General features: G+C 30.3%; 2 protein-coding genes across 2 annotated transcripts; one reads left to right on the forward strand and one right to left on the reverse strand.

Annotated features, from left to right (window-relative positions):
* Positions 1-16: 16 nt before the first annotated feature.
* OCT59_010396 (uncharacterized protein) lies at positions 17-641 on the reverse strand (the record flags this gene model as incomplete). Its single annotated transcript, XM_066132979.1, has 2 exons — positions 17-70; positions 165-641. The coding sequence occupies 2 exons, from the start codon at positions 639-641 to the stop codon at positions 17-19; spliced, it is 531 nt and encodes a 176-aa protein (XP_066000572.1).
* A 610-nt stretch (positions 642-1,251) lies between these two features.
* OCT59_010397 (uncharacterized protein) lies at positions 1,252-16,171 on the forward strand (the record flags this gene model as incomplete). The annotated part of the gene is made up of 7 exons (XM_025330411.2): positions 1,252-2,481; positions 2,556-3,358; positions 3,437-5,224; positions 5,354-8,811; positions 8,889-9,641; positions 9,716-15,801; positions 15,877-16,171. 7 exons carry the CDS (start codon positions 1,252-1,254, stop codon positions 16,039-16,041), a joined length of 14,283 nt encoding a protein of 4,760 aa, XP_025177283.1. The 3' UTR covers positions 16,042-16,171.
* Between the last annotated feature and the right edge of the window lie 475 nt (positions 16,172-16,646).

Genomic DNA, 16,646 nt, shown 5'->3' on the forward strand with positions numbered 1-16,646 from the left:
GGATTAAACAATCGTATTACTGTATCATATCCCATAATAAAGTAGAGTGAAAATTGTCGAGATATATTATCTGAGAAGCCAAAAGAAGAATTAGACAATGAAAGTAATAAGGAAAGAATTCCATGAGCTTTATCTATAAAACGTGGATGTGTAACCACGCCTACCGCTAAATTCTTAAGAGCTGTAAAATGAGTATCGGAAGGCGCAGTTGATTGAATGTGCGAAGCTAAAGTTTCCATCATCAATAATCTATCTACGTGGTTAGCGTCAGATGATGATAAAATTTTATCCGCGTTCTTGGTTGCATAAAGTAATAAACATGAATCAAAAAATTCGAGCCCTTGTCCTTTTATTTGCTGTCGACCTTCTGGTGTCTGTATTATTATAGGTTTATCATTCTGGAAAAATATATTAGTAACAGAACGCACAATTAAATGATAATGAGCATTTGTAGGCGGATTAAAAGAAGAATCCAAAATAGCAATACGAGTTATTTTTTTGTGATCTGATACTGAAGAAGAAATGGGCCAAATTGGGGATGATTTGTACGTTATTTTGAATAAAGGTTGTGAAGGATTCAAGTTAAATTCAGTTTGAAATGATAAAAGACTTTCTTCTATGCTTGCACGGCGAGCGCACATTTCTTTTTTTTTTCCGCAAGATTTTAACACAAACTTTTATTGTGCAAAGTTCAGCGCCGAAAGTTACGTTACACAACATAGTGTTGATCTAAATAATTAAATTGGGAAATTAAATTTTTAAAATCATTAGTAATGCTGGTCAAACTGGTCAAATTGGGTATGAAACGTAAATCCTTATCCGCAGCGAAACCGCTGTGAGAATTTCCGGATGTAATGTCCGATACAATGATAGTAGATAATAGTTTTGTTTGAATACGTAATCTAATTATGGAAGTTAATTTGTACAAATAAACCAAATAAAACCACAAAACTTTCAATTCTATCTATTTCAAGATAGATAAAGGGGAAAATATAAAGAAATCTCATTGGGAGTTTAATTTACCGCAGTAATTTTGAATGATTTTTTGATAAATACTTAATTTGGCTAAGCATATTTTTTTTTTCATCGGACTATTTAAATAGCAAATAAATCCATTTTCGAATTTTTTATTTCTTATGTTTGTAAATAACATTACACTCAAAGAATAATAATATTAGATCTTTTTAAGTTTCAATTTGAATTGAAACAAAAATTAATATAAATTATTAATATTTATAATATTAATGAATTATGTCGTCCGAAATTCGAAGAAGTTCCTTGGATAATCCAGGTCACGAAGTCACAAGTGATGATGAAAATGTGATTCATTCCGAACAATCTATCATTGAATCTTTGCCTGGACCTTCTTCCATTCAAGGGATCGGAAACGATGAGGATGATTCAACAGAAACAAGCCAAAATCAGGATTCCCAACAACCACAATCTGAATCATCTAATACAGAAAATATATTTTTTAAAGGATTGAAAACGATTTTTGGCAAAGAAACTGAGGATGGTTCAAATACGCAAGTCACTTTTCATGTTCATTTACCTTCATTCGATTATATTGATGGCTATCCGATTATTGTTGGTAATATCGAGGAGTTAGGCAACTGGGAAGAACCAATTGTTAAATTAAAACAACCGAGTAGTAGTGAATACATGTTTCAATCAAGTTATTGGTATTCAGATCCGATTTCTATACCGGCTAATAAATTTGATAAAGTCAAGTATAGGTATGCATTCTTTCAAAGGAAGAAGAATAAAGATGCAAAAAGTACAGAAGAAGGAGATCTTTATTTTGAAGATGGGCAGCAACAACGACTTTTAACTACTAGAACTGGATCTCAATTTGACATTGCAGCAAGGTTTAGAATTAAAAACCGACAATGTGAACTTCGATCAATTAGAGAATTCATGTTTCTTGATATCATATATGATAATATAACGTCAAATAATCTTGGGGAAAAAATTACAGAATACCAAGAACTTCTAAATCGTTTTGGTGAAGTGACTTTAAGAGCAACAAATTTTGAATTTATCGGATATAATCTTCAAAGATCAAGAGCAAGAGATTTTGAGAAACGTATTTTCTTGTGCATTGTTTTAGGATATTATATTGATTGGAGACAGCAAAAATCTCTTGGTCGGCTTGTCTTACCAAACGGATTCCCAATATCTCAAATTATCGATACTTTAGAAAAAGTTCAACCCGATATCTTGCCCGAAGAATGCCAAGCCGCACTAAACATTACGATGACAGCTGTAATTTATTTAAATATGGCCAATAGAGCCTTTGATTGGTTGAGGCTATTCGAGGTTGCAAGTGTTATCGATTCAAATTTCACTTTCATCGAGGCGATTCAAGATCTTCAATATAATAATGAGCGCATGAATAAATTCTTAAATGAATTTATGAAATCCGCCAAATCTATTGTAGATCAAATTAAGGATGTAGAAATTTATTCTAATATCGGAATGGTAAATTATTATTTAATGCTGTAAATATATTGTTACTCTTATAATTTATTAAACTATTTATGTTCTTTTTTTAGTGGTTATTTTATAATTGCAGATCTCTCGATGCACTTCTTTTTGTTTGGATCAGAGTGATCGATCACACAAAAAGCCGTGATAACCAACTTATTAAACACTTCCTTCATCGTGTTGAACAACTTATTTCTTCATCTCATGCAACAGGTTTGACAAGGCAATTTTCACAAATTCCTACTGAACTTCATGCAGAAGTTGCTGGAATATTTAGAATGCAAGCTCTAACATTACTTAAACACCGTGGTATTGAGTGGAACAGAAGTAATTCAGAAGAAATTCTTAACATACTTAATAATTCTCAACTTAAATGGTCTGAAGATAACTTCCTAGAAGCAATGTATCATGTTTCTGAATCGTCAAAGCCAAACTTACTTTTAATTTTTCCAAACCTATTGGAATATTGGTTTAAAAATTTCAAACCATATTTCAATCCTGAAATTTGTAAAAATTGGTATCATCATTTAATTGATATCAATGGGTCCGAATCATCTATTGCTAATGATCCAGATTTCATCCTTGAAATTTATGAGAATTTATCATATATCTTTCCAATAGTAGGAAATCACGGTGAAATTCTTGAAGAATTGTTAGATGTTGCAGCTAATCGTGTCAAAAATTGTGCTATGTCAAATATTTTGACTGTTACGCCAAAAATTGCAAAGTTACGGAAAGAAATCTATAATTCATATGGAGAAATGGTAAAGGCAATGTTGAAGAAATCTATAAGTAAAGTTGATAATGGCGTGATAAAAATTTTATTACAAGTTTGTGATTGTAAAAGTGAAGTTTTGCATGTACAAAATGAGTAAGTATAGAATCTTTTTTTAAAAAAAAAACGCTGAATCATCTTTATGATCTTTTTATTAATTCAATCCCTTTTTAGATTAAGCGAAAATATCGTATATCATGTGATGACGTATTTAGAAGCTAAAGATACAAGTATCAAGAGTAGTACAAATTTATCAACCGCGATTTTAAATTTGCTCAAAACTTATCGATTTTGGAGTTTAATATTCAACGCAACTGGCCGTGTTGAAAATTTGCATTCACATCCTTACATTAAGCAAGTTCAGGGATTAGTCTCTAAATTTGCCGATGACGTTATTGAAAAGACCATAACAATTCGTTCACTGCAAGAAATTTTTGAATATGATGATATTTTACTTAACCTTTTTAATTTTTCGGATAAGAAAGAGAAAATCACTATGGATGTGACGAAAAAACTTCGAACAAATTGCCGATCATATATGATGAGAATGGATCAATTAAGAACATTTTATGATAATTTTTGTCCAATTGAAAAAGTAAAGGATGTTCAAAAATTTCTTGATGATATCAATAACCGGAATAGTAATACAGAGAATCTCACGCTTAAAGATGCTATGGCTTCAAATCATTGGGATTTTCATAAGAAAAATGTACATTGTGCTATACGCGTACATAGAATAGCAAAGTCACACACATTCCGTAATATTTTCGAAGATATTATGAAAGTAGAAGAAGTTGATTTAACTGTTGAAAATATAGCTCAAACTATAATGCCATCTGTATTTGAAAAATACGATCAACTATGTCAACAGTATAAAGAATGGGAAAAACTCAAATGTTCAAAGGGAAGTGTCCTTTGGAAAAATGTGACAGATATTGAAAAGGAATTAGAGATGATGAAAGAAAATATGCAATTGGGAAATAGTGAAAAATTAATTCAGACACTTGCGCATCTTTCATTAGTTCCAACTCAGGTTGAAAGACTTCAACAATTATCTACAGTTGCAGTTATGTTTAAAGTAGCTCATACTAAAGACGATTGGCTTGAAAGATTACTAGTGATTCTTCGTGACGATTATCTTTGGTTAGGGAAATTAATAGATTTCTTTGACATATTTAATCATTACCTCGGATTAATTGATGAAGATTGCTGGGATTTGATTAAAGAACTATCACAAGCTGGTGACTTTATTGTTTTCCTTCATAAAATTGCTGAGCATGATATTAAAAATTTAATTAACGGAGTAGATGAATCTTCTGATGAACGTCTCATACAGGAAGATACAGTTTCTTCTCTCATCCAAGTCAAACAATTCTTGCTTCCCTTATTGAAAACTGCAGAAAAATCATCACTTGAAGAGTTTTTGGATGAAATTAGAGCTATAACTCAACAGAATGCAAAGTTAGGAAACAAAGTAGCACTTTGCAATAACAATAATATGGCATTACAAAATCTATATAATAGCATTTCAAATAAAGGAGAAGTTACAAGAGAAAAGATCAGTAGTGCAGTTAAGAGAGGAACTTACACTTTTGAACGTGATAATAAGGGAGATGCATGCAAAGTTACCTTATCTTATCCTACAGTTAAGGGAACGAAACAACCGTCTTATACCCTAACTGACTTACATGACTTACGTGGACGTGCACTCTTGATATCAAAACCTTCAGCATCTGTTGATATTGTAACTAATCAAACCCCTGGCGTGGAAACAGAAGAAGTTTCCAAACCTATTATGGACGAATTTGTTAAGCAAGTAGACATGGCACAAGAAATTATAAATCTTTCTACAAAGCTCATTCAAACAGGTCATTTTAGTTATCGTACATTTAAGCGAGAAATTAAGGGTACAGAGAATATGATACAAGCAGTTACTGAATTAAAGGCGCACTTAAAAGAATGGTAATTATATATCTTCTTTAATATTGTTAACGACCCCATGGGGTTAGAGAGTCCTTGTCAGACTATTTTTATAAACTTTTTAATCATTCTTTTTTTTTCTTTTTTTTAAAAAAAAAATATATTATATAGGGAAGAAATTGTGAATAAAGCACAAGAGGAATATTATTATTTAACCTTCTTCCCAGCCCGACATATTTTGACATTCCTCGACTATTTCAGTGTTAGTGACAAAGCAAATGAAAATGCTGAAAAACATGATAATAAAGAACATGAAATTACGGAAAAATGCGAGGATATGAAAGATACCGAAGAACATGAAGAATGTGAAGACATCGAAAAACGTGAAGATACAGAACGTGAAGATATCGAAAAACGCGAAGATACAGAACAACGTGAAGATACAGAAAAACGCGAAGGTACAGAAGAACAAGAAAATGAAAATATTGAAGGTACAGAAATTACCAAAGAACGTGAAACTTCTGAAGAAAATGAAACTACCAAAAGGCGTGAAATTGTCAAGGAACTTGAAATTGTCGAAGAACATGAAATTATTGAGGAATGGGACAACATTGAGGAACATAAAGATACCGAAGAATGTGAAAAACTCATCCGATTTGTAAACAGCAAAGCTAAATTGCCTCCAAAAGACCAAATAACCATTAACTTAGGAAATAATTATTATCAAATTCTCGGAGAAATTGGGACAATATTACAGGGAATATTTGGGACAATTCCAAAGGAAGAACGTAAAGTTGAGAGTGTTAAAGAGCGTGTAATTACAGACGTTGTTTATCCTGGGAAATTATTTGTTGCCGCATGTGATGATAAATTCCTTGTTCCAAATATTATAATGTCATTATATGTTAATCATGGATATTACCCTTTACCATGGCAGTTATTAATATGTACAACTTCTACAACTATGGAAGAGCTTGCAATCTTTGTTAAGAGATGTTTCTTTGCAAATAACAATGGATATGGAGGAACTCTTTTTTGTCTCGCTAATTTGGAATTATTAGATTTTGAGTTACAATATAATTTAGTGAACCTCATTAGATCAATGCGCGAAAAACATAATAATTTTCAACTAGCATTAATTTGTTATCGCGAACAAGGATTACATCATCATATTTTGGACCAATTTTCACAAGATGTTCATGCGACAAATGGTTTAAACGGAGATGCAATGAAAGTTCTTTATCATGAATTGTATCCAAATACTATGACTGTTTCTTCTGAATTATCTGGTCAGGGTAAAAGTGAATGGATTAGACAGTCTAGTTATTCAAAAAAACTAATACCAAAAAGTTTTCTTATTAGCGATGAAGCTGATTTCAAAACACTTGTACATAGATTTAAAGAATTTAAGATACGACCATTTGAAAGCGTTCATTTAAATATTGTATCAGCTGATAATCCTATAGATGTTAACATGTTCTTATTCGAACTTTTAACTTTAGGAATCGTATTTTGTAACATGGATGTTGCATTTCTTCCAGACACGCTCGTATATATTGAAATAGCTTCTACTATGGAACAACATCTGTTTAAATCTTTACCAATTGCAGGATATCTTCAACGAACACATTTAACTTGGGATGTAGAAAATTTAGTAGTTTCTCAAGACATTGACAGTCCAATTCAAGTAATTTGTCATTATTTAAAAGAACTTGGTAATGAAGAGGCAATAAATGAAAAAGATATTGATTTCACAGATTTAGAGCCATTACCTGCTGCTGAATGTAGAGGATTGATTAAAGATTATCTATTTAAACGAAATACAAATGATTCAATAGATGCAAGAGATATCTCATCATATAGGTTCATTGAAATTTTTGTTAATGTATTTGCTGATCAATTAGTTAGATTATCATTAAGTTCATTTTTCCAAGTTGAAAATTTAAAACTTATGGTAGAAGAGAATAATATACGCAGTACACTTGTTGAAACTTTGCTAAATGTATCGAAAGATTTTGCCACAAAGTCTATTGCGACCAAAGCAGCACAAAAAGAAAATATTTCAACCACCGAAGATGAAACTGCAATACTCGGAACCATAGTACAATGGGATGACTCAAATCATTTGTTAGTGTTTTTCTTATCTCAAACACCGGATTCAATCTGCGCTTTATATAGAGACAAAGAGAAAGTGCCACAAAACGTAAAAATTTTATTGAAAAGTCAACATATCGGAGATAAGAGCCTCTGGGATTTGGATGATTATCATACGATGGACACTAGTATTTTATTGTCTACTTTGGAAAATTTAGCAAGAAAGACCATGTACAAACTTGAATATCCTCAATATGCTCTTTCTGCCGACAACTTAATTAAAATGGCTCTTATCCTTTTAAGAGCTCGTGCTAATATTCCCGTAATCGTATGTGGAGAAGCCGGATGCGGAAAGACTAGTTTAATAGGATTTTTAGCTAAAGTTGTTGAAGTAGAATTTCACGCATTGAATCTTCATGCTGGTGTTACAGAAGATGCTATTTTATATTTTATGAGAGAATCTCAAGAAAAAGCGAAAAAAGGAGAAGTTTGGTTATTCTTTGATGAAATTAACACCTGTAATCACATTGGATTACTTGCTGATTTGATCGCTCATAGAATTTTAAATGGAAAACCAATCCATAATAATATACGACTTTTTGCGGCATGTAACCCATATCGTATACGTACAAAAGCAGCGACATCAGCAGGTTTATTAAAACCAAAAGACTCACGTTTTGAAGAAAAAAGTAAACTTGTTTATCAAGTTAAGCCGTTACCTGATCAAATATTGGATTATGTTTGGGATTATGGTGTTCTTAAACCAAAAGAGGAAGAGAAATATATCGAAATTATGGTATCGGAACAACTTAAAGAACTTGGACATAAAGTATTATCAGAATGCTTATTTGCGTCCCAAGAATTTATAAGAACAATTGAATCATCTTACAGCGTTAGTTTACGTGACGTTAAACGTGCTATTACACTTGTTAAATTCTTCATTAAAAGTTTTGAAGATCGACCTCCAATTAAAAGATTCGGAAAAGTTAAAAAATACCCCGAACCCAGTGATATTACGATTAATGTACGTTGTTATGTTATTGCATTAGGATTATCTTATCAATCAAGAATATATGAACAAAATTTAAGGAAAGAATATAGAAAAAGGATGGGAGAAATTTTTAGAAAGCACAAATTTATTATCGATGAGGAAAGATTTAGTAATATCGTAAGAGAAGAACAAGAAGATTATATTAACAGGATGCAATGTCCACCTAATACGGCAAAAAACGAAGCTTTATTGGAGAATGTTCTAGTTATGATTGTATGTATTTTAACCAAAATACCTTGTTTCATAATCGGGGCTCCAGGATCCTCAAAATCTTTAGCGGTGAGACTTATAAGCCAAAATCTTCGAGGATCAGATTCAAATGATGAATACTTTAGAAGATTACCTCAAGTATATTTAATTCCACATCAAGGTTCATCATCTTCAACTTCTGAAGGTATAAACAAAGTATTTCAAAAAGCAGTTGCGTATCAAGAAACAAGTTCAGAAGAATTTCCTGTTCTCAGCGTTGTATTACTTGATGAAGGTAATGAACATAAACTTTTTTAAAAAAATTTTCCTCGTCCGCATTGTTGATAAACAAATATTTTTTTTAATTTTTAGTGGGATTGGCTGAAACGAGTCCATTTAATCCGTTAAAAGTTTTACATTCGTTACTTGAACCAAGCTATCCTGCAGTTGGACCAACTGTCTCTTGCATAGCTATTTCAAATTGGCGATTGGATAATAGTAAAAGTAGCAGAGCATTATTAGTTCAAAGACCAAAGTTTGAATTAGAGGATTTAACGGATACAGCATCAAGATTGCTCATAAAAAGTGAGAATTCTCAAATATCAATTGCATCATTAAATTTACTAGCACAATCATATTTAAATTACGAACAAAATGGACAAGATAAATTGCCAAATTTCCATGGACTAAGAGATTATTATTCTTTAGTAAAAAGTTTATCACAATATAGTAGTTTGACACCAGAAAATATACAAATGGCATTAATAAGAAACTTTGGTGGTGTAGACAATATAAGACAATTAATAGAGAAATATTTTGGACAAGTAATAAGATATTTCAATTCATCAAAAGAATTTAATTATAAACATATACCAATTGGAGATTTAATTAATGCAAATTTAGAAGATAAAGATGCGAGACATTTAATGATCATAGGTAAAAGTGATAGTATTGTAAATTTATTAAATTATCAATTGAGGAAGAAAGGTTTAGATCCCGTTATAATACTTGGATCACAATTTCCTGAAGATCAAGATGACTATTCTTACAGTGTTTTAAGTAGAATCATGATGTGTGTTGAAACTGGCAGACCATTAATTTTGACAGATTTAGAAATTATTTACGGTGAGTATCATCCGGTCTATATCTAATATATTTATATGTTATTAATATTTTTGTTATTTCTAATATAAAAATAGGAAGTTTATATGATTTATGGAATCAAAATTACATTGTCGTTGGTAGTGAAGATGATCCAAAATTTTATGCCAGAGTAGCACTTGGAGCATACGCAAATCCAATGTTATACGTAGCTCCGACATTTAGATGTATTTTAGTAATGGATGAAAGTAAATTAGAAAAAGCTGATCCGCCATTGCTTAATAGATTTGAAAAACAAAAAATGACCATGAACGATACATTAACTCAACAAGAGCATGAATTAGTAGATACTCTTAAAGAATGGACGAAATTAATTTCTACTATAACGGATAAAAAGAATATGTTAAATATAGAACTAAAAGGTTTCACAGAAAAGGATCTGTTTATTGGATTTGATGAAAGCGAGACTTTACAAAGTTTAGTTATTGACGTTAAAAAGAGTTTCCCTGAAGCAGAAGAAGATGAAATATTATTTAAATGCAAAGAGAAATTAGTCAAAATCGCGTCATCCGATGGTATGATTAGAGCCGAAAGATCGAATTTAAATTTAGAAGAAGTTAAGCAATGGAAAAATATTTATTTTAATGAACAACATCATGATAATTTAACTGATCATATTCAGTATTGTCTTTCCGATAATGAAAATTACAATGAAGGGTTTGAAGGATTACAGATCATTATCAATACATTCTCGAATATTAATACAGATATTAAATCACGTTTACAATATATTACTAGCTGCCAAATAGATAAATTATCAACATTCAAGACTGAATCTCAATTTCAAAACAGAATTAAATATTTTTGGAATGAGTCTCAAGATAAAATGCTAATATTACAATGTGATGTTACAACAATTAATGCGGGATGTATTAAATTAGCGAAATTTTTGATTGAACAATATCGTAACGAATATTTACAGAAAATGAGATTACAATCACAATTACAGCAGGATACAGAACAATCAATATCTTGGAGTCTAAAAAATTCACAGTCAAAACAGCCGCAAAAAGATTTGCCTATTAAACACGTATGCATTATTTTACATATTCATAGGGAACAAGAAAATTCCTTAGCATCATTTAATTTCATGTGTGGATGGGATCAGGTTACGATAGAAACTTTACTACCTCAAGAAAAGGATTTGTCACTACTTTTGAATGATAACTTATCAGATTTAATATCAACGGTATACCCATTCGAAGAAATCTTAAAACAAGAGTTATTATGGTGTTTATTATGTCTAAAGTTTCCTTCCAATTTCAAATCAGTAGAGCATATTAAGATGCTTAACGAGAAAATTTACAAAACTCCTGTCTTGGTCAACTTATTGAAGACTAGAACAGTAAATTGGCTAAAGGAACATTCCAATAACACCAATTGGCAATATGAAGTGTCATCCAATAAGAAATTATTATATCCTTATTCTTCTTTTGCGAACGCACTTCTGGCTCACATCAGAAGAGTCATTCGTAAACCCATTGCGAAACTATTATACGCTCTTGAAAAATATGCGGCAATTTATACTATTATTTTCTTGTGCGAAAAAAGTATTACCAACAAAGTTCCTGTCAAATTTGCGATGGAAAGTGTGGAGAGTAGTGACACAATTAAAGAAATTTCGGATGATAATATAATGAGTGATGATGCTTGTTTATTGGAATTTTGGAACAAGATGGTCGATGATGACAATGTAATTTCAATAGAAGGATTAAACGTTGATCCATCACCAGATAGTTATGTAATGCCACATGGAGTATATGAATTAGAATTTCCGTTTTCATATTATATAATGAAAAAAATTGATGATTCTAGAAGAGTATACGAAGAAGAATTGCTATCGTTATATAATAATCAAGAAAATATTGATAAAACGACGGGAGAATTACATACTCATGTAGTAGAAGGGTATAATAAGAAATTTATTAATAATATTGAAAAAAGTCCTATAATTAAAAACTCGCCTATTGCTAATTATCCCGAAAAATATTTTAAGGATTTTATTAATGTTATATTATCTGACAAAGTTAGTAGTGGAGAAAAAGATGGAAATTTGGATGAGAAATTATTGAAATTCATTTTTGAAAGAAGATTGGGAGCTGATAATGTTTTGAATCCTATTAGATTGCATTCATATTGGTGGAAAAATTCTTCATCTATTCTTGCTGAATTATCTTTAGCTCAAATGAGCCCTAATGTTATCACACAAATTGAAACTGAAAAAGAAAATGAAGAAAATAAGATATTGTTGGATGTTGAATTTGAAATATATCTTGTTGAGCAAGTAATCAGAAATCTCTTAAGTAGAATTATTGACGCAAAAGAAGGTGAACATGAAGGACTAAGAAATTTAAGAATAATTGAAAGATGGCAATATGAGGTGACAAAAGTATTATCATTATGTGAAAAGATCAATGTATCCTTTAAATTATATTCATTACAATTGCTTAGAATTTGTAATGATTTATTAGTTACAAAATCAATTCCATTGGGTGATATGAAACGAATAATTGAATATGCTCAACAGCAAAATGCGAACTCTTCTTCCGATGGAGCACAAAATGAAATCATTACAGAAGGGTTTATTAATATTGTTATGAAGATTTTAACTAACCTTGAACTCAGCGAAAATAATTTAATTCCAAGACGTTTATTTATCTTGAGATGTCTTGATATGCTTACATTAGAATCGCCCGTTAGGCTCTATCTTTATAGAGAGACATTTTCTTCATCACCATTTCCAATTATGGGAGCAATTATATCACGTATCTTTGGGACTGAAGAAAAAGAATGTCCAAATTCTATATTGCATCTTATTCAACAACCAAAACAGATCTTACAACATTCAGAAAGACTTGCTACTATCAACGAATGTTTTAATATTAATAACTTGAATGTTTTGATGGCTGCATTAATATGTGATACTTTTCAACAAGAATTTTTTTCAAAATTGGATTTGGTCGCCTTAGTTGATGGATTTAATTCAGCAATTAATGCATTATATGGAAATGATATTCAACCATTACAACGTATTGCTTCGATCGCATTCCTTAAAGAATTTACCAATCAATTCTGGAAATACATAATCAAGTGCAATGAAGATTATCTTCAACCTATTACACATAATTTATTGGAAGCGGAAAGTTTTGATGGTACATTATTAATGGAACAATTTAATAATACGATGTCAATACCTCATCCACTAATTACTTCATTTGGTCTATATCTCTTGAGAGAATTGCGTATTAATAGAGAATTTTCAGGTGATGAAATCAAGAAATTCTGTGAAGCTCAATCAAAGAATCTGAATTGGTTTGATAATTTTAATATAGATGATAAAAATGAAAGTAGATTACCTTTTAATCCTTATTGGGCTGTTCCAAGTTATGGAAAATTAGAAATTGCGTTCACATTATTATACAATGATGATAATCGACCACAATTCAACTCCATCTTTCAACAATATAATGACAAAGCGCCGGATTTATCAGACAAATTAGGACTATTTGGTATTGTAGTAGCTAAATTACATTCTATTAGAGCTTCAAGAGAATGGAAACATAATGAAAATCAAATTTCTCAATACTTTGGACAAAAAATTACTAATTTAACTACGATTCCCGAAGATTTTAAAGGGATACTATTTAATGTTTTGGCAAACACTCATCCATTATTAAAAATTAATGAAGTAATAACAAACAGTGAATTGTTAATTAAATCAGTTATTGCTCATATAATTGGCTTACATGTATTACTTGATCCAAATACCACTCCATTATCACTTTATATGCATAAAATAATAGATGCTCAAAAAACTTTTATTTTAGCGTGTCAATCAGATATGGAGAATTTATTATTTAATGCTATTGCAGAAAGAGAAGGAGTATCGAGATACTCTTGTCAATGTGGGTATAAATATTTAATTGGGGAATGTGGTGGAGCAATGGAAGAAAGTAGATGTCCTGAATGTAAAAAAACAATTGGAGGGTTAAGTCATGTTACAGCTGAAGGTAATATAAGGTTAGATGTTGAAAATAAATATTCATTTGAATCAAATGATCAAAAAGGCTATATTTCCGAAAAAATCAACGATGATATTAATTATACTATGAGGTACCTGACTCCTGTTGCTTACAGGATACTTCATTTAATTGTTCACGCTATTATTGGATCTCAAGCTGCTTCACCAGATTCCATCGCTTTAATCCAACAACATAGTAAGGATTACACCAACGTTGAAGATTACTGTATGGAACATATTAAAAATGATTGGAATGCTTTAAAACAAATTCTTAATTGTTCTGATGAGAATTTAGCTTTAACATTTCACTCATTGATATTAACTCTTGATAAAAATTTACCGTCTTGTAATTCAACGCTTTATTCTTCTTACTCTAGAAATCAATGGGAAACAGCCTTCTCGCAAACAACAGTACTAGAACTTACTCGTAATGTAAATGAATCTGCTGCTAAATTCCGTGCTCAAATAGAACAAAATATGAAAAAAGTTGATGTTAAAAATTCTTTATTAGAAGAATTAATTAATCAAACTAATCTAATGGATGAGAGATATACTCGTGAAAATTTACCTTCATTATGGAGAGTAATTGGTAAAATTGACTACAACAGTTTCAGGGCTTATTATTTTTCCGATCCAAAACACACCGAGAATCATCCTTTCCTTAACGTCTTCTTTAAACATTCAAAAAATTTACATTTAATTAAATATCTTTATCCAATGGTTAAATTCATTCAAATACTGAGTACTAAATTAGGTTATAAAATATCAAGAGATGATGCTAAAAAATTAACTTTTAGAAAATTTATCGAGAACGAATCAAACGATGGCAAAGATAAAGATACTTATGACACGCTCGATAAATATTTTAATGAATTTCAAACATCTTATAATACTATAATCAATATGGTTGAAAGATACCAATGTCATACTTTTAAAATTAAACCACATATTACAGATAATGAAAGCATTGTATATGGATTTATGGAAGGAAAAGACGAAGGAATTTATTTATGTGCAATAATAGAATATTTAATTAATATTCAAAATAATTTCTTAAGAGAAATAATGTTAATTAAACCTGGATCGTGCAATTCTCTTAGATTCCTACAATCTCCATCTTGGGATGTTATTACTTCTTCAGCTGATAATTCTCCTTATATTATTAAATCCATGAGAGTTGATCGTGCAATTGAAAGTAATTTTATTGTTTATGAATGGGACGATGAAATTCTTAAATATTCCCAAAGAAATTTGGAAGTAGGAAAAGGACAATATATTATTTATGATTTGCATCGTATTGAAAGTAAATTGGCTAATACTTTAGTATATAGTAAAGTTCATTTTGAAGGTGGTAATGAACAATTAGTATTAGATCCTTTCCCTTATCATTTAGAATTATTTTCTTCTTCCATACGTATACTTGGTGAAATTAAATCATTAATTCCTCAAGAAGAAATTCCTTCTGAAAAATTATCTCTTATAATTGGTCAACAATCTGTCCCCTCTTATTTAACACTTTCAGCTTCCTTGTCAACTTTAACTTCAAAAGATAATTCTTCTGAATTACTTTCTTTATTAGAAATTTTACTTTGTTTCATAAAGAGAACATCAATTGGGGATGGTAATTTACTTTTGAATGAATTTATAAATCAATGGGTTCAATTATCTTCATTAACGGAAAATTCAAGATTCAAAACGATCCTATCTTATGAACTTCAATTAAAACACGTTGTATCTCTTTATGAAGTTATTGAAGAACAAGTAGCTAATATTATGATTCAATTCATCGATAAGAAATTCAAAGAACCTTTAACGGATGATATGAAAAAGGATCTCGATGATGCTATTGATTTTGAAGGAGGAAACAAAGGAAAAATTCCTGCTGATTCATTTATTATAGCTATGAAAAGATTTATTCAAAGAGTATTACAAGCCGAAAGTGATAAAGAAACTCATCCACTAAATACTTATGTGACAGATATGTCTCTTAGTCTTTGGCCTAGTAATAATGTAATAGAAGAAGTTTTGGATGATAAATTCCCCGATACTCTTTTTGTAGCCAATTCTTTTGCTGCTTATGAATATGTTTTACAGAAAAAAGAGGTATGTATCATTTTATATATATAAATACATGCATTTTTTAAAATTATTATAACCTTTTTAACTCTTTTTTTATAGACATCCAAACCTAAACAATCATACTCAGGAGGAATGAGTAATAAACCACCTAGTTTTAATACATCATCTATTTCAGAAACTACTGCCTCAAGTCCATCACAATCTACTCAGCCTTCTGCTTTTACCTTAAAAAATAAAGGAAAGAAAGTTATTAGAGATGAATGAGTTCTTTTTGTTTATATTGTAGCTTTATTTTTATCTATTTTCAATTTTATATGTAGTTAAATCTGTTTATTATATTGTGTTTCTGTAATTTCAGTTATAAGAAATAAAGTAAATTCAAAATTTAAAATTCAAAATCAGACAGGTTTAATAATTTATCGCAAAAATATGATTATTATTAAAGTCAAGTAGCGAATTTTATTCTAAAGTGTGCAGCTACGGAAATTTGGTGTACTTTTTGTCAATTAGTCTTAAGTTGTACTTCTCGCACAACCAAAAATGCAGTCTCGTCTTTATTATTTTACCGATGATTTGTAGCTGAAACATCTTCAAGCGTTTGTTTTATATTGAACCGAAGGACACGAAGGGAAATTCTTGGGTAATCAAATTCACTCTCATTTTCAATATTGCGCATCTTGTCTCTCGTCTTGGTAACTGGTGACACATTCTCCTTTCTTTAAGGAGTATATAATCAATCTTTAGTCTATTAATCGTTAAATAACAATCAATTTTGTATATCTAGAATTTTTAAAGGAAAAACTTCTTTATTTAATACTAAGATTTAAGTCAGAATAGTGATAGGAAATATTTTATATCCTGACTAACAA

The sequence above is a fragment of the Rhizophagus irregularis genome, chromosome 18 (assembly GCF_026210795.1).
Source record: "Rhizophagus irregularis chromosome 18, complete sequence".
Lineage (NCBI taxonomy): Eukaryota > Fungi > Glomeromycota > Glomeromycetes > Glomerales > Glomeraceae > Rhizophagus > Rhizophagus irregularis.